The following is a 27,446-nucleotide window of genomic DNA, read 5'->3' on the forward strand; positions in this document are numbered from 1 at the left end:
TAGGCGAACGCTGCCGAAAGCACTCACGGGGTAGGCTTTCAGCTACTTGTCTCTGTTGTTTGGGGTTTCTTTACAAAATCCATTGAAAGCGCCATCAGACAACGTGCGATAACAATGGTTTGCTGTGCGGTACACGATTGTGCCATAGCAATATGTGCCTTGTTTGATTGACGTGGAAGATAAATTACACCTTTTGCTGATGTATGAAAGCAGCTTGGTTTTGTTCAATAATTTCTGATGCTGACAAGCGTGGTTACAAAAAATATATATAGTGTAAGTTCAATTAAGTACAACACACTTACAGCACGTATTCACATGTGTATAAGCAAGTTTTGTGTGGTATAAAATGTACACCACCATGTTGACGATCGTTTCAGAAGGAAAAAATAGCCATTTTCAGCTGTTAGGTCTTACACTGATTCTTGTCAGTTACAATCTGTTTATTTTTTGTTATTGAAGAACTACATTTTCGTTCCGCTCAAACACCCATAACGTTTGCATTCCATTTAGGAAAGCACAACGTTGCAAAGCAGTATTTAACTTTCCATTCATGGGTCCAACTTCAGACAGGCTGTTTCGGTACGGTGCAAAAGGTTGACGAAGTTGACGAAGGACCGACAGCACTTAGCAAGCATTGAAAAGCAACACCATAAATCCATTTTGCAGCCGAAAAGGTTTATGGGCCATATTGACATTGGGCACTGTAAAGGTTGAGTACTTTATTTACTGCAATTCAGTAGGGTACGTTGATCTCTGATATACAGATGCTGAGTAATGTCAGTAGCCTAGCTAGGTCTCTTAGTATATTGGTGGAAATTACTGTTATTTAATCTATTCCAAGCTGAATCTCAGAATTCTGTAAGTAAAACAGTTTTCTCTATGAATGTATGTAAAATAAAACATCAAAGAGATTTAATTGAAGCTTCAATGCTTTGTGCGTTTTTGAGTAATTTCAATGGAATTTAGAATTTTAAGTAGCATATTATAAATGAGATTAGTAAGCCAATAATCTGTTTTAAATACTTAAAACTTCTTTTATACTTATATTGTGTGTTGCCTTCCGTAGTATTATCAGTTGTTAAAGTAGGATAACATTAGGTGTATGATTAAACTCCACCAACAGGTACATCCTTATGCTTTCAACCTTAGTCAAAAAGGAGGGGCAAGAACACGTCTTCGTGAATGAACCACGAAATGGAAGAAAAATATAACGGCCTCAAAATGTAGGCCAGCGGGTGTTCCGAGAATGTTCTCCCTCGGTACCAAGATGCTGTCACTTTCTGCATAACGAACACTCATTAAATGCTGGCGATGATTTAATCCTCCACCATGGTACAACTTTTTAATCAACTTTCTGCAACTTTTACGAGCGAAGGGGAAGATTTCCCGCCAACAAACAGAAGCGAAAGCGAGAAAAAATTAACTAGAGAGGTACAAAACCAAACCCCAAACCTGTCGAACGAAAATCAACTGGATGCAAAACTTCACCATCCCCTGGAGTCCGTGCCTTACGATGGTCATTTCCATCTAACGCTGCACGGCCACAGGAGACAAGGGGAAAAGCGAACAAGACCAGAAAGAACGATGCAAAATAAATCCCAGCTTTATTAAAACCCAAAATATTTATCCGAATTTATTTATCCAACAACACATCACACGATGGAGGCGCCTTGTTTCTCACGCTACTTCATAGTCGATGGAGGCGCCTGGTGCTGAATGATAGTATTAAATATTAACAGGCGTAAATCGATTCATAATCCGACTTACGGTTGATATTTTTACGCCAGTTTATAAAATGAAAGTTAAAAAAATCTACCACAAAATTATGTCATTTGGTAATTATTTGTGATTTGTAAAATAAATGTCTTTGGCAAACAAACAAAAAACCCCGAATATAACAAAACGTGCTACATGAAACGTATTTCCGTAAAAATGACTAATCATTTTCTTGATTACCTGAGCCAATTCCATCATTCCACAGAGGTATTTACCGTCAACAGTAAAGCAATGTTAGGTACCAAATCGTACGATTTGGTTTTTAATGGCAGCATTAACGTACCACGCATAATGACATGTAATTAAATTCTCCATCCGAAATTCTTCTATATTTTCACCAACGATTTAATGACCCGACACATTTCGACAGTGCTCCAGATGATTGTGAAACAGCAAAAACAGCAACAGCAAAAAAAAAAATCGCACGTGGGCTACCAATGAATATGATCCTTGTTTCATTTCTTATACTTCAGCAATGAAAACACACAACCGAAAAAAAACGCCAAAAACTGTTGGCGTAAGATAAGTGTTACTTGTTTTTCGTGCTCATTCATTTCGCTTTCGTTTTGCTTTGTTGAACGAGCGTTAGCGACCATAAACGTACAATTTCTGCTTCATTCAGCCGTCTCGTGCCTGTGCGCTAGGCTGCAACAAATTGACCAACTTCATAATGCCGCCGGGCTATGATTACGTTTACAGCAGACGGAAAAGCCTCTCGGCTGCTTCGTGGGTGTCGCGAATGTTGGAGGGTAGGGAAAAGAAAAACAAACACCTGCATTTATCTAAACAGAAACACCCAGAAATATACACAAACACAAACACACGTTACACTGAGATGCTCTAGGCGACACCGACTGAGGAAAAAGTAGTAATGACGAGAGTCAGGTGTACCAGAATGAAAGTAAAGTAAAAACAAAACAATGCCTTTGGAAACACCACATCAAAGTTCGTCCTAGGACACACAGTCATCGTACTGGGAGTTTGGAGGATAAGGAGTAAAAAAATAACAAATAACACAATGTCCAATGACTGGGAAGGAAATGGTTTAAAATATGTAACAATCAGGCAGAAGAAAGAAATTATTTTTTTTTTTTTTTTTGGAGTAGAAATGAGCATCGAGGAAATAAAAGAACAGAAAACAATAGGGACAAATTTGGGTAGGAAAAACCACACAATCAACGATGGTAAAAGAGTTACCAGTAAATGTGCAACCTTTTATAACCGATGCATATGATAATGCAGATATCAATTCTATTAATTTGTTTTTGGCAAATTCTATTGCCCAACGCCTGAACACGTGCTACAGGAAGCACACCAACACTCACATCGAGTCGGAATTCATTATCGAAGGTACGTTTATATACACAGACTTATTTCAAACTCACACATACACACTGAACCAATTGGGACCCGAAACACAAAAAGGTTTTGTTTACAACGTACGTTGAAAAGAGTTATGGGAGAAAAAATCTAACAACCATTAATGCAGCTAAAACACACAAACACATCGTCCGATTGTGAATGGCAATCGTTTTGTGGAGGGCTTTTCTATTGCTTTAATGTTTTTTTTCCGGAATTTAGTTTTTCAAGGGGATATCTAATTTATAAAGCTTTTAGTGCCATATTTAAAAAAAAAGTATCTTTCAACCCAATTGTTTTAAGGCAATTCTGCTCGCATTCGGATCAAAACTAAAAACCACCGTTCCTATACATTTGCTACAACAAAACGTGCATGAGTGTGTTTTATACCGCATTGCAAACAAATCAAGATCATTGACCTACGTCGATCGTTAGACGGGGCACCAACACATCGAAAATAGGGAAGAAGGAACTCTGATCACAACGAGAAGGGGAAACAATTTACGCAAGGGTTGTTATAAATGGTATGGTGCAGATGAGTGCGACACTCAGTGAGTGCGTGTCGGACCGCGAGCTTTTCGCTTGTGGTGAGTGCAGGTATGAAGTAATTGTGAACATATGGTACGGAGCATAACAAAAAAAAAACACAATACAAGGTTACTCACTCGTAGAGCTGTTCGATCGTCCACCTGCCGTTGCCGCGCCACCATTACCACCGTACGCTCCGCTGCCGTTCCGATTGTTCAGCTGAAAGCTCGTGTCATCGTCTGGGTTATCACTCGCCTGGAAGTTGATTACGTTAATGTTGTACGTCACGGTCGAGGACTGCCGTTTCCGGCCGAGCCGAGGATGTTGCGGTGATGGCGTCATGATCGATGGTGCTCGCGAGGGTGTAACGGTGCGCGATGTTGGCGATACCGTCGCACCCGTATGGCTGTTGTCGATCACTATGTCCGGGTTGTCGGACAGCATCATCATCTCGCTCGCAATGTCGATCGTAGTGACGGTTGCCGGTGCCGACGCTGGCACCTTGGGAAGTTTCTCCTTGGGGCTTGTCGCGACCAGATCGAGCGAAATGGTGGACGCCTCACTGAGCTGAATATTGACCGGACTGCAACGCGCATTCAGCGACACGTTTAGCGCTGCCGATAGTTGATTGTCTGCCGAACGGCTCTGCAGTGAAGCTTTCGGTGATCGTAACTCATCGCCACCGTTAATCGTCGATATGAGATCGATCACTTTCGGTCCTTCCAATACTTCGACTGAACCGACACCGTTCGCCGGTACGGCCACCTTCAAGCTGGACGTTTTAATGAGCGCACTCTCATCGGCGACGAGATCTTTGACTGTCGGACTATTCAGGGTAGGCCGTGATCCCGTGAACCCATGATCAAAACATCCGATCAAGATGTCCGGTGTATCCATCGTGCCGGAACCATCCATCCCTGTTGCGCTGATCACTGCCGACGGAGCAACACCTTCTCCAGTACCATTCCCTTCACTGTTAAGCACAATTTTGAAGATACCTTCCTTGCCGACTTCGCTACTGACCAGATTCTTAAAGCACCGTCTAGCCACACCTTCATCCTGCTTCTGCATGGCGGTGCTAAAGTCCGAATCACTCAGCGCGTATATCAGCTCCTTCTCGTCCTTGTTGCAGTTCTTTAGGCTGTTGGTGTTTTTGCCCAACTTCTGACGTTGCTTTTCAATCATGGTAAGAAAATCAGATTCACTGGCTGCTATCTGATGCCGTTTGTGAGTGTTCACCTCCTTCTCGGAATCTTTGTTAAGCGAGGACGCAACGTTGATCAAATCAAGTATGTTATTATTGGAACGGTTGTCGTTGTTTTTGTTGTTCCGTTCGGACGATCGGTTTGAGTTGCTGTTGTTCAGACTATTGGCGGCCGCTGCAGTACCATTGCCAATTCCAACGGCAGAAGCAGAACCACCACCACCTCCACCACTACCAGCGGCACTCTTGATGTATGTCTTCAGTAAACTGTTGCGCGAAAAGAATGGTTGGAAGAAGTTGATCTGGCGAAAACTATCCTTGCGTGAAACGCGACGCTGCTGCTGATCGGTCTGTTGCTGCTGTTGCTGTTGTTGCTGCTGTTGTGCGTCCTTTATGTGTATCGGTTCCGAGCCCGAGTAGCGCAGGTTGTTGTCGTAATGCAGCGGAAAGATGGATGATACACTGTCGGAGCATTTAATTTTGCCCTCGTTCTTGTACTCTAGATCGCGCAGATCGATGCTGCTGCGACTCAAGCGACGCGGTGGCGAGGACGGAACTAGAAAATCGTCGTCAGTGTTGGCAACGACCGTTGGCACTATTGGCACCTGTAACTGCAAAGAGAAAGAAGTATTCATTATCAAACTAATTAATGCTCCAACCAATGGTTTAATAACTATAACATTACAAAGCTGGGGTAACACTGACGTCTGTTCGAAATTGTGAAGTTACTTCAAGTACCACAACGTGCCAGAAAGTCATTAATTAAGCTATTTTAGTCGACACAGTCTTCGACACCAAATCGAAACACCCTTTGAAGAAGCACAATTATCTCGATAACGCTTCAGTGTGATTAAAATCGCGACCGGGATCAAGATTATCGAAAGCTATTGAGAAGTGAGCGATAACAAGTCGTTTCTAACACTCACACAATGGCACACGCGCCGTACGCTTCTTATCGCACGGTTTGAAAGCTTAACGAATTCCCTTGATACGTAATAAAACTATACTGCAGCATCATGGGCACACAGAAGCGAAAGGGGAATTTTCTCACCAATCAAACTGCGCCAATGTCTAGTACCTGAAACGAAGACAACGTCGCAGGAAGGCAAAGCATGAACGATGCGAAACGACCGGTTTTGGCGAACGTTTATTGTTCGTAGCTTTCGCTATTACGAAGATTACCGGTTATTGAATGGAAGAAATCTGATCCCTCCGACCAGTCTCCAAACCATTCCGCGGGCCGCTCAGGTTTCACTTTGCAACAACCCTGGTTTGTCTTATCTTACGAGCTGTGGCCCAATGGCAGATGCAGGCCAGAGCCAGACAGCAAACGGACTTCGAAAGAGCAGATTGTTAATCTTTAATAACGATTATTATCCACTGCGGGAATAATCGTTTCCCCCAGATGCTGTCATTATCCGAGATCCTGCCAGTCGATGAACAGAAGCATTTTGTGGCAAAGGGCACGAATGGGATCTTATCATCCGGGCTGGAACACTCGATGCTACACACGTGTCTATCAGTTTATGGTGTGCTGTTAAGTTATCCTGATTGCATTTTCACCTAGTATGAAATAGTCGGAAAATGTAGTTAGCTATGGATCAATGCATCGATTTTCCGCAGGTAATTGTTAATATTGAGCACAAAACTAATTGAGTGCTTTATACTTCATTCATTGCTTTTACTTTAACTTTCTCCATTCTGAACAGTGAAAGTCATGAAATTAAATAATAAAATTATTATGCTTAATATTTTATCGATTTATAGATACATACAATTCCCAGAGTTATTCATTGCTCATATTTTCAACTTTTCCACATCCTTCATTTTAAACTTAATCGATATTTTGTTATTTCTATCGTGTAGAGATTTATCTTTTCTCCTTCAATGCCAACAACTGTCATTAGTGTTGTCCTGCTTTTGTTTTGATTTCTATCTCTTTCCTTTACTCTTTGCTTCTTTGACGCCATGAAGCACAGTGAAGACCGTACGATAGTAATTTAAATTTTATCTGCTTCACTCCATGATCAGTGGAGCCTGCAACGACAACCAAGACAATTCCCAACAATCGTACGTGATTCTTGTTTATGGCTTCCCATCTATTTCGCACTGAGACTACTTCCGGACGAAATGGGTTGCGTTCCGTTCCGTAACTTATACTCTTGCTGATTGTCTTAGGTCCTGATGACCATCAGGACAAATTCATCTTTTGATTTTTGGATAACTTTTTAATATGATTTATTAACTCTTTAATTGGTTTTGTACAATGTACAGACATATAATGGCGCTAAACCAAGGATTATTAATAGAAAAAAATCAATTAACTGCCAAACACATCCCACTGAAATCCCTTTGAACGTTTGAAAACAATGGACGATTGATCATGGCGGTTGGTCGTAAAATAAAAAAATTCAACTGAAAACTAAAAAAGCAAAAACAAACAAAACCCATTCACGTCACCACAATGTACAAACAACTGCAAACAATAGTTCAGATTCATTTAATTTTCATGCATATAACAAAGAAACTCATAAAGCAAAACAAAAGTAAACAACAAACAATTAAACGAATCAAAACAACGGGGTTTCCAGGAAATGTAAACATAATAGCGTAGGTTGAATTGATGTTTGCATTGCGTCACAACTGTTTTCACAAAATTTCTTCACAAAATACTTTTATTACATGACATACACAGTTCCACCACAAGTCTTACGCGTTAGTTTGTTCCGTTTTTGTGTGGGTTTTTTTCCACTACAGGCGTTCGTCCATAATATGCATGCAAAGCAACATAAAACCTCATAAATCATCCACTGTATGCCGCTTCGATTGTTTGTAACTGTAGCTTGCTTTGCTACGTTCTCTGTTAGCGATCAATATCCCAAATTTTTGATAGTAAGCAGTTATTTCTACTTTTATAGCAATAACAAACTCCTCTACTAGGAGAAGAATGTCTTTTTTCGGTTACCCAATTCTTCGCCACTTCCACATTCAGCATACATTCGAATAAATTTACTGCTCGCTGTAACTCGTGCTACTTTATTTCCTGTCTTGCATTCGGTCCCATTTTAAGGCGCAGATTTTCTTCAATAACATTTTATTACCCGTTTGCTCGCGGCTAAACCGAAAATAAAAACAATCGATTGTCTGGGCGATACCAATATCAAAGTTGCTCTTAGCAGCTCATTGAGGTGATCATAAGTAGCTGGTGGTAAAGTCAGAAATAGACTCACAAACAGGAAACAGGCACCAAATATACGGTTCCAGGTACATTTCACTCGAAAGGAAATCAAATAAAAGCGAAAACGTTTCGCTGACATGCAATCCCGTACACTCGGTTACCCTTCACCGAGCAATGGATTGTGGTTTCCTCGTTCGGTTCGGTCCATTTACAACGCCGATTAGCTTGCTGCTTCCAACCCACAAACAGTACGGGCGGGATAAAAACTACTGTGCCGTGGCGGAGGGCGATCGGGGTGGGTGGCGCACATTTATTTTTATCCCTTTCCTTCCGCCGAACGGTTGGTCAGTCTTAGAGGACGTTTGTCCTCGACCGGTGTGTGGCTTACGGTCGAGGTCAAAATGGAAGCTCACTCGGTGGAATGTTATTGATTCCTACTAGCGCCGCTTGCTTGGAAGTGAACCGACGGCCTTGCTTTCCCCCGTTACGATGGAGACGCCTGGTGGCGGACACACTCAGCGATGGAGACGCCTGGTGGTGGACGCACTCAGCGATGGAGACGCCTGGTGATGGAGTGACTCATTCACGTTTGTCGTCAGTTTCTATTTCGGGACCGGTTGCGTGCAGGAAACATTCCCATTCGAAGATAAGACTCACCGACTGCTGGTGTCGGTAATGAATTGCTATACGATTTGTCACACGTACAAATCACCCAAGACTGGCAACCAGCTGTCGATATCGGGCAGGATACGTACAAGCTTTATATCATACAAGGGCAACCAATTGGAAACGAAACGCATTTATTTTACAAATCGAACCCTTTTTTTATCATGTTTAATAGAAACTGAAACGAACCGTTGAATTGATTTGAAAATGCTCCGCTTCTATGGTGGGCCCTTTTCTTGAACATCATGTCTTAAAAGGCTATTACTACTTGAACTTGTGCTCAGAGAAACGAATCAAATACGTTAGTTGGAAGCTCTCAGAAACGAACAACGAAACGTTATATCTTCCATTGCTTAAACAATGCTCTGTTTTGTACCAGGTCAAGCATCATGAACGTCTAGCGAGCATCAATTTCCTCCATTTAAAAGCTCATTAATTTCCTCCATCCCCATCCCCTCCACCCTTCCATCGTTTTCCTATAGCAAGAAAAAAACGCAACCTTTTTCGCACAATTTACTCATTATGGATGAGTCCTCATCATCACGTTTCACAATCAAATAGCAAAAGCCTAAACTCCTCCTCATCATTGAGGGTTTTAATTTGGCAATTAATTATCGTCGACGATTAGCAAACGGGTCAAACAATGTCGACCGGCATGATTTGGTGGAAGAAAAGATGCACTCAACTACACTCATTCCCGATGGTACTCACGTCAAGATCGCTCAGCTCGCTGTGTGTATCGTGCTGGATGTCTTTAATATCGATGCCGAGATCGCAGTCGCTCGCACGCAAATGATGATTCCGATGATGCTGATGATGGTGATTGTGGTGATGGTTTGCGTGTAGCGTGTTGGATGCATTGTTGATTTGCACACTGTTCAGCAAAATGTTGGAACTGGTGCGGCTCAGTGCTTTCCGCTGACGTACCGCTTCTCTGTAAGCATTTGGGAGGGACAAAAAAAACAAAACAAAACATTAAACCCGTTTGTTCAAAAAGACAACACAATGGTGCTGGTGTACACCTACTTGTATATACGGTAGTACATCGTTATCATCACGATGCCCGGTATCCAGAAGCTGATCGAGCTGGAAATGATTGCGTACGGTTTATTTACAACGAATATACACAGATCCGGCTTACTCTTCAGCTCCGCCAGATGCTCGGTTGTTGTGTACCAGCCGAGAAATATGGGCGTAAAGGATATCAGTGCCGGTAGCACCCAAACGTTCGCCAGCATGAAGAACACCGTCCGTTGCGTCATGTACAGCGGATACTCGAGTGGACGTACGATGGCGAAATACCTGCAAACAAAAACAAGCATTTGACAAAACGCAAGGTTCAGGTGTTAGTGGTAAAGATAAAAACACACAAAAAAGCTGGATAAAACAAATTAAATTATTTTCATCAGCAACCTGGTTTGTGGTGGAATATGAGAAAAAAATAACCCGGCAAAACACTTCCCCTAGCTGGTCATCATGATAAATCTTTCGTTGGATGTAATTTTTCGTTTACCAAGAAAAAAACATACTTAAATTACCATTTACCTGGGAACCATTTTAATAATACTAATTCATTCACTCATTCGTTTGAAATATAGACCAAAGTTTAGTCAAAGCATAAATTTGATTGTTTAACTTTTCGTCGGAAGTTTTCCACCTAACATACTTCTCTCTTTCTCTCTTTATCTTTTTCTCTCTCTCATATCAAAAATCAACTACATTATACAAGTATGATAGCCATATCAATCATATTTCACATTCATTTTGTCGACTCATTTGTACAAGAAAAAAAAGGAAAACAAACGACGGATAACTTATAAGTGAAGTTGTAATATTTTCCCCTCGCTCAGATAACTGCCCCAGTGTGTCGACCGATCTGCTCATTTGCTCGACCATTCATCATAATTTACCATCCATCTTCGGGGAAGATTATGTTGCTCGTCTTCCGAGAATTATTCCCACTAGGTTTCAAAATCAAGTGCACGGATGTGAACGAACGAAACAGACGAATCGAAATAGGATAACTTTTCCTTCCCCGCCTCTCTTTCTACTGCTAGCTACATGGTCGCCTGTTCATGATGTAATGGCAAAAAAAAACAAAATAAAACAGGAAATAAAATACTACACCGAAGAGTAAATTGCACCGGCGTCTACCCCGGTTAAAAGGACAAAACTGTTCTTCTTCATGCACGAAAAAGCATCGAAAGAGAGCAAATGAAAAAAATAAGGGAAGAAAAAAAAACTGAACGCCTGCACCCAACGAAGCTAATTAATAGTTCAGTCTTATCATCATTTGTCGGAACCGAGGGCGTCTCGCTTGCACTACTGCAATTTTCACACCGCCTCGTTATACGCGTATGAGGGGAAAGGCGAAAAAAAAGTTATCCCTGGAATGGGAAAACTTTTTTGCAACTATTTGCCAACCGCCAGTACAACCAGTTCGTCTAACACCACAGAGAACTGGAAGCAAAAGTCGAGTTGTAGAAATAAGGATGGAAAAGAAACAAAAAAGAGGTCGAAAAGAAATGCGAACAAAATGAATTTACATGGTGAAGGTTACGGAGTTCGACAGGCAGGAAAGGAACTTGAGCGTGACAGTACTTACCGGTCGACCGATATGCAGCAAAGGTGAAGTATACTCGCTGTCGAGAAGTAAACGTCCAGGCTGTTATACACGTCGCACATGAACGCTCCAAAGAGCCACCTGAAATTGTAATCATCCGGCAGATCATTCTACTGCGTGCAACATATTTTTAGGTGGAGAATTTTCTATGCTTTGGAAACAAATATTTCTACTTTGGGCACACAATTTCCCTTTCATTTGAATTTTGATTTATACCTCACATTTTTAATTAAAAATAAAATTACATTTTACCATTATTTGAAAAATACTTCTTCATCGCATATTTCTTCATAATCGAAAAAAAGCATTCGGAGAACCAACTGTGGTTTTCCCACTACTGAGCAATCACATACATACATGTGCTGGAACACGTCTTTAAAGGAACAAATCATCCTGTACATGGCCATCCTTGTTTTCGGGCTTTTGCAAACGGTTTCACAGTGCGCTTGCATTCACGTTTTCAAAGCCACCTGGAACACAGCGGCCAGAGCCGTTTTTCGCATGTCGAAACCGACAGGCAAACATTTCATTTCACTTCCTCCCGGCTTCCTTTTGTTCCCTCTATTACATCCTGGCTACACTTTTCGGTACGGGTTTCTCAACTATCCAACCAGCAAAACTGTTCTTGTTCGCTTCCTCGTACGGCCAACGAACCATTGAGACGGAAATTGAATTTTCAGAGTCATTTGAAAGCATAAAACACCAACTCCCTCCCCACCCAAGTGTCACTCGGGCAAAGGAACAAACTTCGTTTCACTGTTTTGCTTCGCTTTCCTTTCTTTTTGTCTACCCAAAAATTCCATTGGAATTCTCAACACACAAACTATCACACCTCTTTGGTAAAACACGCCCGTAACCCGATTTTTCCGAATGTTTCAAGTTACGCGAAGCTCGCTAACGATTCGCGCCATGTTGGGAATGAAAAAAAAAAGAAAACAACTGCCACCACCCATTGGTAATTTCATTTGGCAAAATTTAATGCTGATCGAAAACGAAAGCATCCGATAATTTGATTGTTTTCGCCAACAAAGCTTTTAGAGTCATCGTGCCCATTTTCGGGTGCGTGCAAACCTTCATCTTTACGATGTGGCGACGCGACTGTTTAAAGGCAGTCGTTTTTTGTTTTCGGAGATGTCATAGGCTGTGAAGCATATTTATTTTAATTGGTCCAATTACTTGGGAAGCATTTATGATTAAGTTTTATTTTTTTAGTTATTGGATTCCATTTTATACCACAATGTCTGTGGTGCTTGTGTGTCTCTTACCTTCCCGACAGCTCCACCGATGCGTTGAACGTCATCGCACAGAATGCTACCAGCATGTCCGCCATTGCTAATGATACTACAAAGTAGTTGGTTATTACTCTGGAAAGGAAGAGAGAAAAATTTAACGAAAAAAATTAGCATTCATTGAAAGTATTTAAATCGGAAAAGTTTAATGAGTCGTTCAATGAAATTGTAACCTTCAGTTACAAATCGATTGTCGTAAGCTATAGGAAAGATAAGCAATAGAAGAATTGCAAAATGTCGTACTGAATCGATTACATAGTAAGAAATATGTCAGATACACAACCTTACACCAGAAGCTCGTCAATATCTATTCACATTCCTTCTCAAAAACCAATGATCTGTACCACACCACACTCGGAAGCATTTCTTCGATTGTCATGATTTTCTGCTTCTTCTGTTCTTATCACTTATTTTCTTGTGGTACAGTTTCATGCTCCATGTCCATGCGTGTTGTGTCACCCTATGCACTGTTTGGTTGTTGGTTTACGATAATTTTTAAACTCCCATTCCAACGGAACGTAGATAGAGCAACGGAAATGATGGAGAAAACTTCGTCCTTCGGCGAGTCGAGTCTAAGAAACGTTCGGCGAATGGTACAATCCAGTGAAGGGAAAGTGCTCTCGGAAGGCACACTAAATCTAATCAAACAATTCCTATTCTCCATCATGTCCGTACCATGCAGGCCACTCGACCCGTGCTAACCAGTTGCGTTGAAGGTTGAACCGAGCTGCTTCGGGTTTGCTTCATTGCAAATTTCATTCTTATCACCAACTGCTGTTCCTCCAAACAAAAAAAGGAACCTGCCAGCAACCGACCACGGAGGACCACGAGCATCGGGGGGCTCACACAACCGTTCCAAACAATTTACTCGCTGCATCTTTAATGCTGTCGTTTACAATCTCCGCACGGATGCAGTGAATAAAACCCGGCAAAAAGGCAAAGTAAGAAAAGAACAAGTAACACTATTTGTCAGTGCTGCTTTATCTGCCACCCAGCAAAGCGGTGGCCCTTTAGCAGACACAGGAACAATCGCATCCGGATGTCCTGCCCGTCTACTGTCGATGATTTCTTGATTGGTTATCGTTAGCTTTTGTTGGAACCGGGTACCACATTGCGGATATGAAATATTCTCAATCAAGAATGGCGGGAAGTTATTCCGTTGATAGCAGTACACAATAGACTAATTGTGTTATTAACCACCACAAAATCATATTACGCTTTTCGGTTTTCATGGTTGCCTGGAGTTGTGCAGCTGAATGGTGCATAATGTTTCATAAATTACTTTCACGCTTAGCCACACAATTATGGTTATGGTTGTTACGTGGGATGTGGATCGGGATGTGCAAGCGGTAACCGTGCAAGCGGCCACAGTTCTGCAGATAGCTGCAGTCTCATTGTTCTGTGTCGGACAGATACAGGTGGAAGCTGTTACGTATGGTTAGCACCGTGAAAGTGACATGAGTAGCAAAAGTTACATGAAATAAAAAGGAAAGTTGCTTCTATTCATTGTGTAGGAATTAACATTTTATAATCCTTGTTAAAAGGTATGTGGGAAATAATTTTGTTTTTTTTTGACAAAATATAAAATCTGACTTGGTGTACTTGTTGGACGAATGTTAAGAAATGCACTGTCCAAGGAGCAGCATTAAAATAAATGTTATTTTAATAAATTACCTGATCCGCTGATCATGTACAAAGCAATAAAACTGACAAACGTGCAAATCAATCAACAGAAAGGTACGTCTTGAAAAGTAAAACATAACAAACAAACACGCTGAAAGAAACTCTTGCCGGTCCTTTTACCCCGAAACGTTTGCAATAACTGAGTTGCAACAGGAAAACGGATGCACCTCCAATCCGTCTGGCATGAATATTGAACCCAATTGAGGAAATTTGCAATCAGTGAAGGTTTGCCCCATTGTTCATGCTCCCTGAGTACACACAAACGCTATTAAAGCTTTCCTGCTGGCACGTCCTGTCCGAGGTAGGAAAACGCACACACGGCTTATCCTTTGTGAGCTTTGTGTAGCTGTGTTTGTTGGCCCATTCTTTCCCGCACAAACGACGAACAGATCGTCCTTCGGGGGCCGCTTTGTTGGCCGCTACTTTCTCGACATCGTTATTGATTTTGCGATTTGATTCAATAAAATAAATATTATCCTTCAAGCGATTCCGATCGAATCGATGCGTTAGTGGTGCGTGTGTACGTGTGTACGGTGCTTTGTTTTTCTATTTTCTTCCCACTTTTTCATTCCGATTCTTTCTTTCGTGCAGACGGACACAAAACGTAACTCTCGTACCGGGCAAAGCAAGAAGAAAAATACACAACGACAGAGGACAAGAAAAACGCTTCTGTCCAGCGGCGAACAAACTTACATTCTTGTAACGGATGGTCGATGCTACAAGCGATATCAATGGTGAAATCCCGTTTTGGTCGTAGTAAATGGGCAAAAAAAAAACACTGTACAGATTACACGTCCCACGACGTGGACGATATGAAGCTCATTCTTTACCGAGGCTTAAGTCCCCCGAAATCGATTCCACGGCACAAAAACGCCGCAAATCCTGAAAGCGTTCGTGGGTAGAACAACTTTAATGGTAGCGTATCCTACGATAGAGTTGGATAATCCATCAAGCGAGGGTTTTGAAACTCTTTAAATTGAAATTATTGACCAAAAATAAGCTCCCGCTGGAAGTGATTGTATTACAATTGATTAAATTTAAAATTGATGCTTAAGAGATTTTTTGAAGATTTTTTGAAACTTTGAATTATTAGAATATCCTTATTTTATTGTACAATTTTACATATTTTACTGTATATAAAGTAGAAATAAAAAATATGTTTAGTGAGAGATAATCTAAAAACAATCAACAGTTTACTAAAGAAAATTATTCAAACTAATTTATTATTTTTCTTACGATGTATAACAGATACAAAAGATTATCACTCAAAATCAATAAACTGAATATTTGCACACATATTTGGAAACAAAATATTATTATGTTATTATGTATTATTTCTTCTGTAATCGTTTCCCTAAAACTTATATTTCTACACAAAACAATGTACATTCAATCAGTTCACAAACAGTTGCTCAGCACGAACCGACCACTACAAACACGGAAACAAATCTGTCCCTGAACCTCCTGCTGTCGAGCACAACACCCAACCCCGTCACGTGCCAATCCTTCTACAGCCAATGATTCCATTTACACGCAATATTTACCCACGCAGTCGTGAACGAAGGATTTTCTTGACCAGCAATTACCCTCCTAGATGGTCGGAAACGACCCGAAAGCCACGGTCACGGCCCGTGGAAAGCTGGGGGGCAGCTTAGAAGGGTAGCAAATAAGGCTAAGGGTAACGTTTTTACTTTCAACTCCACTGCTGAGTACTCGTTGCAAAAAGAGTGATGGTTGATGGCGCGATGTACAAATAAAGACTGCTTCCCGACGACATTGAGTAGACGCGCTCACGTGCTATTTTCAAGCTGCGAGTGTTGTAAGGACAAATTACAGCTGTAAGTAGTCCCATTCTCTACCCCTTGACTGATTTAGTATTTTCTTACGCCAGTCTTGTATTTGCTTGACCAGTGTTGTGCGTGTGTTTGAGCTGGCAACATTAATCTTCCGCTGCTCGAGACCGTGCGTGCTACAATCCATTGTCGGGAGGCACTTGAAGAACATAATTGCATCCGCAATCCGCTGATGATCATCAATAGTGGGAAAGATTCATCGAAACGGTTCTAAACGCTATTCTTCGCACCTCTCGAAAGCGTATAAATCACGAAATGAAAGGTGTCATGCAATTCATCCAACCGAGCGGTACGCACAAAGTTGACCGGGCCGAGATTTATCACACGCATTATGCTGCAAATGAAATCAATTTACGTGCCGTGTCGATAGGCTGGGAGGAAGGGAGAACCCTGGAAACATTGGTAAAGCGAACATTACGGCGTCTAGCTATATTAAGGCTTTTATTATAGTACAACACTGGCCCTACCCGGTAAACGTGGAACGATCGGTACAAACGTTACCAACGGATAGGGTTGGTACGATTTATGAAACTCTTCCCATGCGTAGGCTAGGTGAGATCCCCCCTTTTTCAGCAGCCATTTCCCCCGAAAAACGTTCTACGTCTACCCGAAGTGACCATCAAAACCCTATAATATGCATCCGGTGGCTGTGTGGCGCGAAGCCCAACTTCATTGGTTCAGACACCACCGCTCAAAACCACCTAACGACGCCGACGAGCAACGTGCACACGACGGGAGCCGGAATGAAAGACGCCGGCAACCGCAGCAAACACGCGCTTACCCATGCGACCATGGCTATGTTGGAATGTGGTTATGGGAACCGATTGGGTTTGCGGGATGCTTACAAGATGGTGGTCAGCAGTAGCAATTAGTTCGTACAACGGGTTCCCGTTTTGAAAGCAATCTAAGTTGTGAAAGGTTGATGGAATAAACGAGAGTAGAGCGAATGAGAAAGAGAGATGAATAGAGAGAGAGAGAGAGATAGGGAGAGAGAGGGTTTCCTTTTGCTAGCGCCCATTTTGCTTCATCATTGCAGGGTAGCTAATGTTGTAGATTCGACTTAATCTTTCTATGTTGTGTATGAATATTAATCTGCCTACCATGTTCCTTACAAAATTAGTTACCGAGAGCGAGGGAAAGGTTTAACAGCGATAATGGGTAGACATTTTGTACCGAAATGTTCTACCTTTTTGAAAGAACAATAAATTTTTGTGACAATGAGATTGAGACTGTGAAATTTTGAATTGTGGCTGGCTTGTATAACAGTTTGTAGAGTTCCATAAAAGCTTTATTCGAATTTCAATTTAAAGTAAAATTTGAACAATTTTATCGTGATGTTTTTTGTTGTTACATGCTTCAAATAATCTTTGTTATTATTTGTTTTTAATATTGTTTTCCATGAAAAAGAATATATTCACAAAACCATTCCTTTAGATTTTTTCATCACTTATCATAAGCGTGAAAGAAATTTTCATCGTATTCGCTCAGCTGGAAATACCGTTTCAATCGTGCATTATTCTTACTAAAAGCTTCAAGGATTTGCGTTTTTTCACCCTTTTGCTTATTATATTGCCAGACACTTTTGTTCGTGCATGCTGGTTTATTTCTCCTTAACCTTCTGTGAACAAACAACTTTCCTGGAAAGCAAGAGTTTATTACCAAACACCTCACCAAACAGCGTCAATATTGTCAAACTCATCCCCTCCCCAAAAAAAATACCCGTTGCGATGGGTTTCAATTTAATTACGCCTGTTTCAGACCGTATGAGAAAGCTACCGAGAACACTTGAAACGTTTTGAATTTCTGTTAAAGTACTCGTTTTTCTCCTGTATGCAGTAATGCTTGAACTTGACTTCTTGGTCAGAACGTTGCGGAATAGCAAAAAAACCCTTCTCCGGAGGACTCCACACGACGAACGAATCCAAAGTCAAGCTACGCAAACAACACCCGAAAAACCATGCGTCACTTTTGTTTGAATAGGATCCGTTGAACTTTGCGATAAAGTGTTTTTATCTGGTTTGTTCGGGAAAGTGCTTCGTGTGTTGTTTTCGTATTTGCTGACGTTTCTTGACATTCGCACACGACTTAAGTAAACGGGCTGCTGCCCAGAGCTTTCGCGTTTCGCTGGACAGTGTAAGCTTTTGACAAGAGCATCCGTTAACTCAGCTTAATAGACGCTGTGCTATGTTCCGTTTGTTGATGTAAGGAGAAAAGCACACAAACACACACTCATCACCACACAGCTTCATCAGCAAAGCAAAGGAAATTTAGTTCACTGGAAATGTGATACTGTTTGTCTGCTCCGTTTACCCAACATGCTTATCAGGTATTCGATGACAGCACATACAACCTGCAGACGATTCATCATTAAATCATGAGTCAAATTAATCTTCCAATACACTTCGACACCCGTCCACGTTCCGGCTATGTTGTACAGAGGGAAATCTCAATCAGCTAGGAATGCAACCGTTCTAGTCATTTAGAATGGAACTTGAGTCATGTATTCAAACGAGAATTTACTCGATATTGCTCAACCATTTCCCCCCAAACTCAGCATTAGGATTCCAAATCATAGCCCGAAGCTTTACCGGGATGTACAGGGCTTCGCGATTTGTGCACGTTTGCGGAAGTATATCGACCGGTTCATAGCAGCATCGTGCCATGGTATCGATGTCTTCAAGCATCCAGATCGATCGAACACCGTACCAACTTTTCCCCGGGCTTGTGGGCTTACGATGTTGGACGACGGATGGTGTATGATGTTACCTTCTTGAACTTTCTCCATGTCTCGCTCGCGGTCCGAAGGGAAAATGATGCAAACGATGATGGTAAAGGTATTGGCTGTTAGACCTATTGAAAAGGAAATATGATCGATAACCGTAACCGGAGACTAATGCTACCTGAAAAACGTTCACCACAGAAATGACTAACGAGCTTAAAGTTGACTTTGATTCGCAGTACTTTAATTTTATCTCGAGTATCTTTGCGCTTCTCGTGAAAGTTTTTTTTAACTAAAGAATGAATGAATAGAAAATGAGTTAACAGTTTCTTTAAAAAATATTGTTTGATTGTCTTTTAAATGTCTACTAAATTATGTATTAAGTTTTAATGATATTTGAATAAAAGTGAAGCAACACGTTTTGAAATGTTGAAGCAACAGCTTCCAGTAATTCCTTCACAATAAGAGGATATGAAATATAATTAATGTTTTGTTAAGACATGTTTAAAAAATAAGTATCATTTAACTCAAATCAGTCTTCCATCATGATGCTATTCTCAATGATCCAACGTTAAAATATGAAGAAGAAAAAAACGTAAAACTTCTCGACACTTCCCTACCTCCGCACAGTTCACAGCTAAACTTCATTGCAATTAATTAAAGGATTATTCAGGGGTGCTTAGCAAAGTCCTGGCCCTTGAAGTTGGCAGCCAAAGAAATGAATCAACTAGCATCACGAACTCCTCCGATACGACCCTTCCTACCGTGAGGTCGGCTTTCGGAGTGAGTAGACGCAAATGAAATCAATTTTTGCACATCCCCGGAACGTTGCTGGCTCTCGCACCAGCTACACTATCGAAGGCGTGAAGGAAGAAAACTCGCTCGAGAAAAAAGCAATTGCCTCACGTTCGAACTCCGACCTCCGGAAGCTTTGGGGGCCCGGTTTTTGGGGCATGGAACGCAGTAGAATCCAATCAACAGTCGAAGCAGTTCGATTTCACGGCACTCGAAATTGAGTTATCTTTCGCTTTCACCAAAAACCAATTTTCCGAATCTCTTCGAAACCATGTCGCTACGTCCCATTCAGTGCCCGCTGCTTCTTGTTGCTATCAATTTGAGTCTCACCATTCCGACCGGTCCAAACGTATGCTGGTGCTTGTCGTAAAAACTTTGACACTGGTCATCAAATTCGACTCATGCTTCATAAAAACACGACAAACAGCGTTGCCAGTGGCAACAAACTATCGATCTGCATGTGGGAGAGACAAGCCTCTTAAGGTTGCTGCGAAACCACGTGTTGTACTTAACTGGAAACACGTTTAAGCCCATTTCCAACAAGCAATCGATCCCATTTGTCGTGCTTTAACCACAAACAAGCGATTTCCACTGAAAACTGTGCGTTGATCGACTTTTTTTGTTATCTTAACAGGTGCAATTTTACATGTGAAGTCTTTGTTATACCAGAGGGTATTTGAAGGGTGACAAAGGACCAGTCGAGTCCATTTTGTGATTTGCATTTTTGGACCTCTAAAGAAAAGGACTCTTCCTCAACATATTCTATTTAATGAGGTTCTCAATTTATTAGGTGGATATTGAACAACAAGCATGTCTGCAACTGAATCGCAACTGAAAGCAAACTTGTTCTTAAGGCCTTCCTTGCCTATTCCAGACTTGTCGACTATAGCGTTCTACTCTCATTCCATGATAGCTGATTATTTTCAACAGTGCTATTAATGAATTTATGTATATATATATTTTTTTTTGCTCGGTTAGAACGGCCTGGCCGTATCAAGACTTATTTTACCACGTAGCAGGATAGTCAGTCCATGCTACGGGGAGACGGTCCGGATGGGATTTGAGCCCGGTCCCTGCCGTGTAGACGGGCGCCGTTTTTCACATGCACAACCGGGCCGCCCCAATTTATGTATATTGCACGGCATACAAAAGTAGGTTTCAGTCTTTCAAATAAGCTCTTTCCAAGAACGTTCAAAGCTCTGAGTTAAACGCAATTCTTTTACTCGCCAAATCATGTTAAATTTCCAAACTGCAATTCTATTTACGATTGCATTAACAAAATATGAGAATCTCACAAAAATAAGCCTCATCTCGTGATCGTTTGAGAAATTTAGCAAAATTTTAAAAATTGATTTATTTTGATGCGAATTGGTTGGAATAAGTTTCTTTTCACTCAAATAATGCTTTAAATAGAAAAAAAGCATAAAAAATAAGAAAAAAAATAAAAAAAAACTGAAAACCCGAAAATTTCCTAAGGCTATAGCCTTAGCTTTTTTTGGGAAATTTAGCTAAATTTTAAACATTGATTTATTTTGATGCGAATTTGTTGAACTAAGTTTCTTTTCACTCAAATAATGCTTTAAATAGAAGAAAGCGTAAAAAATAAGGAAAAAATAAAAAAAAAACTGAAAACCCGAAAACTTCCTAAGGGGTTAGCCTTGTTTTTTTTTGGGAAATTTAGCAAAATTTTAAAAATTGATTTATTTTAATGAGAATTGGTTGAAATAAGTTTCTTTTCACTCAAATAAGGCTTCAAATAGAAGAAAGCATAAAAAATAAGAAAAAAATAAAAAAAATCTGAAAACCCGACAATTTCCTAGGGCTATAGCCTTGGTTTTTTTTTGGGAAATTTAGCAAAATTTTAAAAATTGATTTATTTTGATGCGAATTGGTTGGAATAAGTTTCTTTTCACTCAAATAATGCTTTAAATAGAAGAAAACATAAAAAATAAGAAAAAAATTAAAAAAATCTGAAAACCCGAAAATTTCCTAAGGCTATAGCCTTAGGCCTATAGCCTTAAAAAAATCTATAACTTTGCCAATCTCTTAAGCAGAGGCGGATCCCGTTTCTTGTCCTTGCCGATCAGCGACTATCCCGCTAGTTCGCTTATACGCTTGTAGAAGTATATTCATTTGGCTAGTTTGGGTATTGTACACATGTATTCTGTTTCGTTTAAACTCATTTTTGTTTCAACTCACTCGCACATTGTCGTTCCAACTCACGTATTTACTCTTTTTGCGACTCGATTAACCACGGCTACATGGTTACACTCATGAGTGAGTAAATTGACCGAACCTTAACATATACGTTTATGCCTTTGTTATTTTTTATGACTCCGAAATAAGTAGTTGAACGAGCTGACTCCTAATAACGACTCATTCACTCTGAGTTGACTCACTAAAAAGATTTGTTATTCTCATCGCTAGTTTGAAACCAATAAATTCCTCAATATTAATGTTCCACTTAATTCACAGTTTCGCCATTTTCAATTTATCGCATTCCCAGGTACGAAATTTCAGGAAAACTTTCAGATAAATTATGTGGTGTAAAAAACAGTATGAATAATTAATTGTATGTTTTAACCATACCCCGCATTTGATTTGTTTTTCCTATGTTACGACATACGACATGATATTTACAATTCCAACGCATTGACTATTAATTAAACACTCGCATTACTCATTTACACAACGCATCTAAAGCTTTGTTCGTGATGCACATGTAGAGGGCTGAAACGGCACAAAACACTTCACACCACGAAGCCACAAATGATGCTGCTGCAAGATGCCGTTAAAGCGCCTTGAATTAATCACAGGCTTCTGCGCTGCACATCACTACGCTGGTGGCATCTAACTACGTTTCCAAGTAACACTATGCCACACTGTCACAGCCGCGTACGTACATCGTACTCAGCCACAAACGGAGTCGAATCGACGACCCGTAACACTCGACAGGGCAACTCAACAGCTGCCAACCGCGTTACCCTGAACCGACCGGGTTCTCCAGTTACATTCCCAAACCCCACGAAGAACCTTCGTCGCGGATGGGAAACGAAGAAAAATGGTTCCATGGTTCTTGGCGTGTGACAACTGCGCCAGACGGGAAGTAATTAGTGTTTTATAGAATCTGCTATATACATTGCAAAACTTTCAAACGCAGCCATGCCCGGAGGGGGGGTGGGCTGCCGGAAGATACAATGCGCAAGAGATGTTGCCACACCGAAGCTTGGGTACCGTGGAAAAGACACCAAGAATTGATTTTCTCCTTCCGTCTTCCGGTTGTTTGTTGCCATCACATCCTGCTTGGAAGGTAATGAATATTGTAGAGACGAGGAAGCGCAAACAGCCCAAACAAACCCTCCCCGAATTGGTTGGGAAATTCATCGTGGAAATAATCATTTTAGTATTCATCACACGCTCGACATTGATTACAGTTTTACATCGGCATGCCCGTAGTCACTTTTGATATCGATCAAACTTTTTGATAAAACTTTACAAATTTGATGATTCTCCTAACGGTTGAGTAATGGTTTTGAATATTAAGTACATCGGTGCCACACAAAAGTTTCACAGGCAAGGCAATGGTATTGTGATAACGTAATGGTAGATTTGATATTTAAATAATTCTTTGGTTTTGGGTAATATTGGAAAGAACAGTAGTTTGTTTACTTATAGCACCCAAACAGCAAAGCAATATACTAATTGAACTGTATAGCATTTTGGAAATCCATTATTCATTTATAACATGAGCTATTGATGCATCAACTGCTTCGTCGGTGGAGGCGAGCAAAAGGGCAAACGAACTCGGTACAACGATTTTTGCATCGATTTTCCTTAGCTTTCCATTTCTCACCAGAAATCCAGACCACACCAGAGTAGCAGAAAGTGAAGCGCCAAGATGCTGAATATTTCATTGCCTCAACGCTAAGGTAAAGGTAAACATAATAATTTCCACCACCGTCGTACCTCGTAGACAACCCCCATTTAAGGGAAGGAAACCATTTTTGGAACGAATTTTCCGAGGAAACTTACCACAACAATAGCGAAACAATCGCTAACCACATGAAATCACACCAGCTATTTATTTATTTATCCATGTAGAAAGGATAGGAAAACATTCTGCCATGATGCTGTCTGGTGTGAGTGAGAATTATAATTGAAATGCGTGGATTCACCCTTCAAGTGGTGCGTTTACCTGGTAGCATAGTATTTATTTCACCCGCGTAAAGGTAAAACAAACTCATGCCAAATACAATTTGGTGGTGTTTTTCTTCCACGAATAAACAGAAAGATGGCAAACATTACGCATCAATCAAATACTACGAATCTGCATGCTCGTTTCTATGGTGAGTAATGGCCGTAGCAACGCTCATTGGCGCAAGGTAAAAACAAAACCGATCGATCGATCTAGACCGGTGATGGTGGAGCATTAATAAATCAACAGGCTAAGGTGTTTGGTTTTAGATATTGCGCCTGTCAGAGCGTGATCGTATTGATTAATAAAGAAAAGCAGTGAAAATCCCCAAAAGCTTACCTGCAAAAGCACGGTAAAAGTGTTTTTTGGTTTTTTTGCTTTTTGATGTTTGTTTCTTCGCTTATGCTGTCTGTTACGATTTATTCTCAAGCGTACCGGAAGCTCAACGGCGAGTGAGGAAGTGAACAAGGTAAGTAAGTTTTGGGGCCACATGTCAATTACCTGTCAAACGGTATTTGTTTCGCATTACTGCAGCGCTTCGATTTTTTTCCGCCCAAGGGTTTTGGGAACCAATTGTCCTTTGCTGTTAAGCTTCGCTCCGTTCAAAAGGTCTGCGCTGGTTTTACTCCCAATCCATCACGGCACCACAGAACGCTAAGATAATGATTTCCACCAGCTGCCGTTGATTGATTTCTTTCTCTCTCTCTCTCTCTCTCTCTCTCTCTCTCTCTCTCTCTCTCTCTGTCTCTCCTTCCTTTGTCTGCAAATATCAATTAACCTGTCGTGGTTTTACAGCGCCATTTCAGCGCCATGTTGGTCAACGAGAACGTTAGCTCAAATTGATTGTTTTTGCCTTTTTTGACACATTTCCTACAGCTTCTTTTCCTATTTTCTTTCCCGTCTCGGCTTTTATTTTGTTTACTCGTCCGGTTTCGATCTTCTCAGCCCCTGGATCGATCTTATGCAAATGACATGTTGCTTCAAAGATAAAAGGCTACGAGAACAGCACCCATCAGAAAATCGATTATCACGTACATTCTAAGCGGTTAAGATCCGCCTCTTTAACGTTCGCCAGGATGAGCTGGTTCTCACATCACTGAAAAAGAGAACGATTTGCTTCACTCAATCCCTCGTAAGAATTGAGCAGTATTACCCTTGTGGGTTAAATAATTGTAGCTATAAACCAACACATGAACGAAAATACCCCATTTCCAAACCTTTTGCTACATCACCTCATGAATAGTGAAATGTATTTACGTTTACTCCCGTTCGAGTCGATTTCTACCCAAGGAAAGGAAATCCAATAAATGCAAATGAACATACTACAAACGAATATGTCTTTGGTACTGAAAGTGGTGGTTGAAATAGCTAAACCATCCCGAGCAGAACTGTATCAAAATCCACAACAAAAACCGTAAGTCAAAAAGTTTCTAACCAACGGATCGTACCAACGAAAAAAAAAAACATTGACCGAAAGAATGTACACAAAACTTTTCTACTTCACTAAACAACTCAACAAAACTGCTGCATATCATTGCACGACAATGTTATCAGAGTTCATTCGCTCACCAAAAGTGAAGCCAAGTTGGGGAAGCGTCTTGACTGAGCGAAACATTATCATAATCTTTTCGCGTGTTATTTATACAACAATTTGTTCCCGTCGCAAAATGAAACATAACTCTCGTACAGACGGTGAGATGTTTCCAATTTTCCTTTTTACCATGGACCAACGCAAGAGCTGGATGGTTTCGAACGAGATGGAGAGTAAAGTTTTTATATCAATTATACGAGACGTGTGCAAGGTGCGATGGTGAAAGTTTGCAGCAGCATGAAGAAACAAGCACCGAAGAGTTTAATGGTATCTCGGAATAATGGTTTTTCGAATAGACATTGAGCGTCTAGGTACTTGAGGAAATGTTGCCTCAAGAGGTTAAGTTATGTTTACAATGGAAAATGAAAGCAATTATGATATTCAATCGCGATGAGGATGGACGAAATTTATGCATTCTTACTTATTTTGTGTTCTATTTTGTGTCTCTTTTAATGAGCATAAACAGTGAAGTGGAATTGAATTGTTAATGTACCGAAGACGTAAGAAATCTCCAAAATTTCTTGATATATTCTGACCAACATGCTTGAGGTTGGTTTCATAAATGAGATTATTTTTAGATATTAATTATTCTAATTAAAATACAAAACAATTCATTTACTTACCTTAACTTTCTATTTTTGTGCACCGAAATAATAACGAGTGCATTGCCTAGCACAGCCCCGATGATGATCGATCCGAAGATGAGACTCTTCAAGCACAGTACCGTCAGCTCGACGAGCCGATCGGCAGGTTCTACGATTGTTGACGCGGTGGGTTCGGTCACGTTGAGGGCGGTGACGGTCCCGGACCGGTCGGCGGTACCATTCCAACCACCTTCGCCACCATCCGACACCGTCAGCCCTCCGCCGGACGTCGGTGCCATCGTGGGTGAGGTGAGTGAGGCGACCGTGCCGGTGGCCGACGTTAGCACGGACGCTACCGTCGCGAGCGTACCGTTCAGGGTGGTTTGAATCGGGCCGGTTAAATGCAGCGTAGCCCCAGCGACGTTCACTTCCGGTTGTGCTGTCGATACACTGCGGCTGGTAAACATTTTTCATCCGGTGCGCTTTCGCATCACTCACACGCGCGCGCCACGACAGAACAACACAACACAGGGTGTCTGGTGGCCGGGGGTTTTCGCTATGTCCTGCGAATGCTGACACTCATTTGTGATTGCACCGGTACATACACATACGCACACACACACGGTGAAAGCACACTTACAACACAATGCTTCACACAGCTACGCAAAACGCACTAAACATTACAATTCTGGCACGATTTACAGCGAGTGCCATTCCAGAGGTTGCTGCCGTCCCGGAAGTAATGGCCGGTCGGATGGGTGTGTCACTGCCATTAGCCAAAACGAAAGCCGTGGACCGTTGGGTGGTTTCTGTTGATGGAAGTCGTTAACCGGGTGCATCGGTTGTCTCCGGTAGGCAAACGATAGAGGCTATGACCGTTCGCGATCATCAGCACTATAATCACTGCGGGTGAATATTCGTTCGCGCGAACTAAACCGAACGAACTATCGGGTGCGTTTTACACGTACCTTGCAGCACTAATTTTACCCGTTTACGGATGCGAACGTTGCGTTGATTGTTCGAATTTAATTAAGCTGAGTTAAACGCCCCGGGACTCGAGGGGAGTACTCGAAAAAGCGCCGGCCTTAGCTATCGTTTTACTACGTACACTGGCACTGGAGGTGTTTTATTTTCATTTTTCCATTCATTTAGCACGTGTGACCGCGTGTGACTGCGATGTCAACCAGTTCTCGAGGGCTCATTAAAACCTGTGCAGTGTGAGAAAACATAAGCATTAACATGTATGCTAAACGATTCGGATTGAAACAAAGAGAAAAATCAGCAACAAAAAAGTGTCACAAAAAGATGAAAATCATCCACACAAAGTGTGTAAGAACTCAAGGAAGCGTGGAGCGAAAATGTGATTGTGAAGAGCTTTATGCCACGGATATCATGTCATTGGC

At 41.2% G+C, this 27,446-nt stretch overlaps 1 protein-coding gene across 1 annotated transcript in view; it reads right to left on the minus strand.

Annotated features, from left to right (window-relative positions):
- LOC125764675 (uncharacterized) overlaps positions 1-27,446 on the minus strand; it is a 58,096-nt gene that overhangs the window by 13,241 nt on the left and 17,409 nt on the right. The window contains exons 2-7 of the mRNA XM_049429142.1: positions 26,083-27,251; positions 12,600-12,698; positions 11,317-11,415; positions 9,738-10,013; positions 9,423-9,645; positions 3,801-5,478 (exon numbers count right to left, since the gene is read on the minus strand). Coding sequence (XP_049285099.1) covers positions 3,801-5,478; positions 9,423-9,645; positions 9,738-10,013; positions 11,317-11,415; positions 12,600-12,698; positions 26,083-26,510 — 2,803 coding nt within the window. The 5' untranslated portion in view covers positions 26,511-27,251. The remainder of the gene's footprint in view (positions 1-3,800; positions 5,479-9,422; positions 9,646-9,737; positions 10,014-11,316; positions 11,416-12,599; positions 12,699-26,082; positions 27,252-27,446) is intronic.

The sequence above is a fragment of the Anopheles funestus genome, chromosome 2RL, assembly GCF_943734845.2.
Source record: "Anopheles funestus chromosome 2RL, idAnoFuneDA-416_04, whole genome shotgun sequence".
Classification (NCBI taxonomy): Eukaryota; Metazoa; Arthropoda; class Insecta; order Diptera; family Culicidae; genus Anopheles; species Anopheles funestus.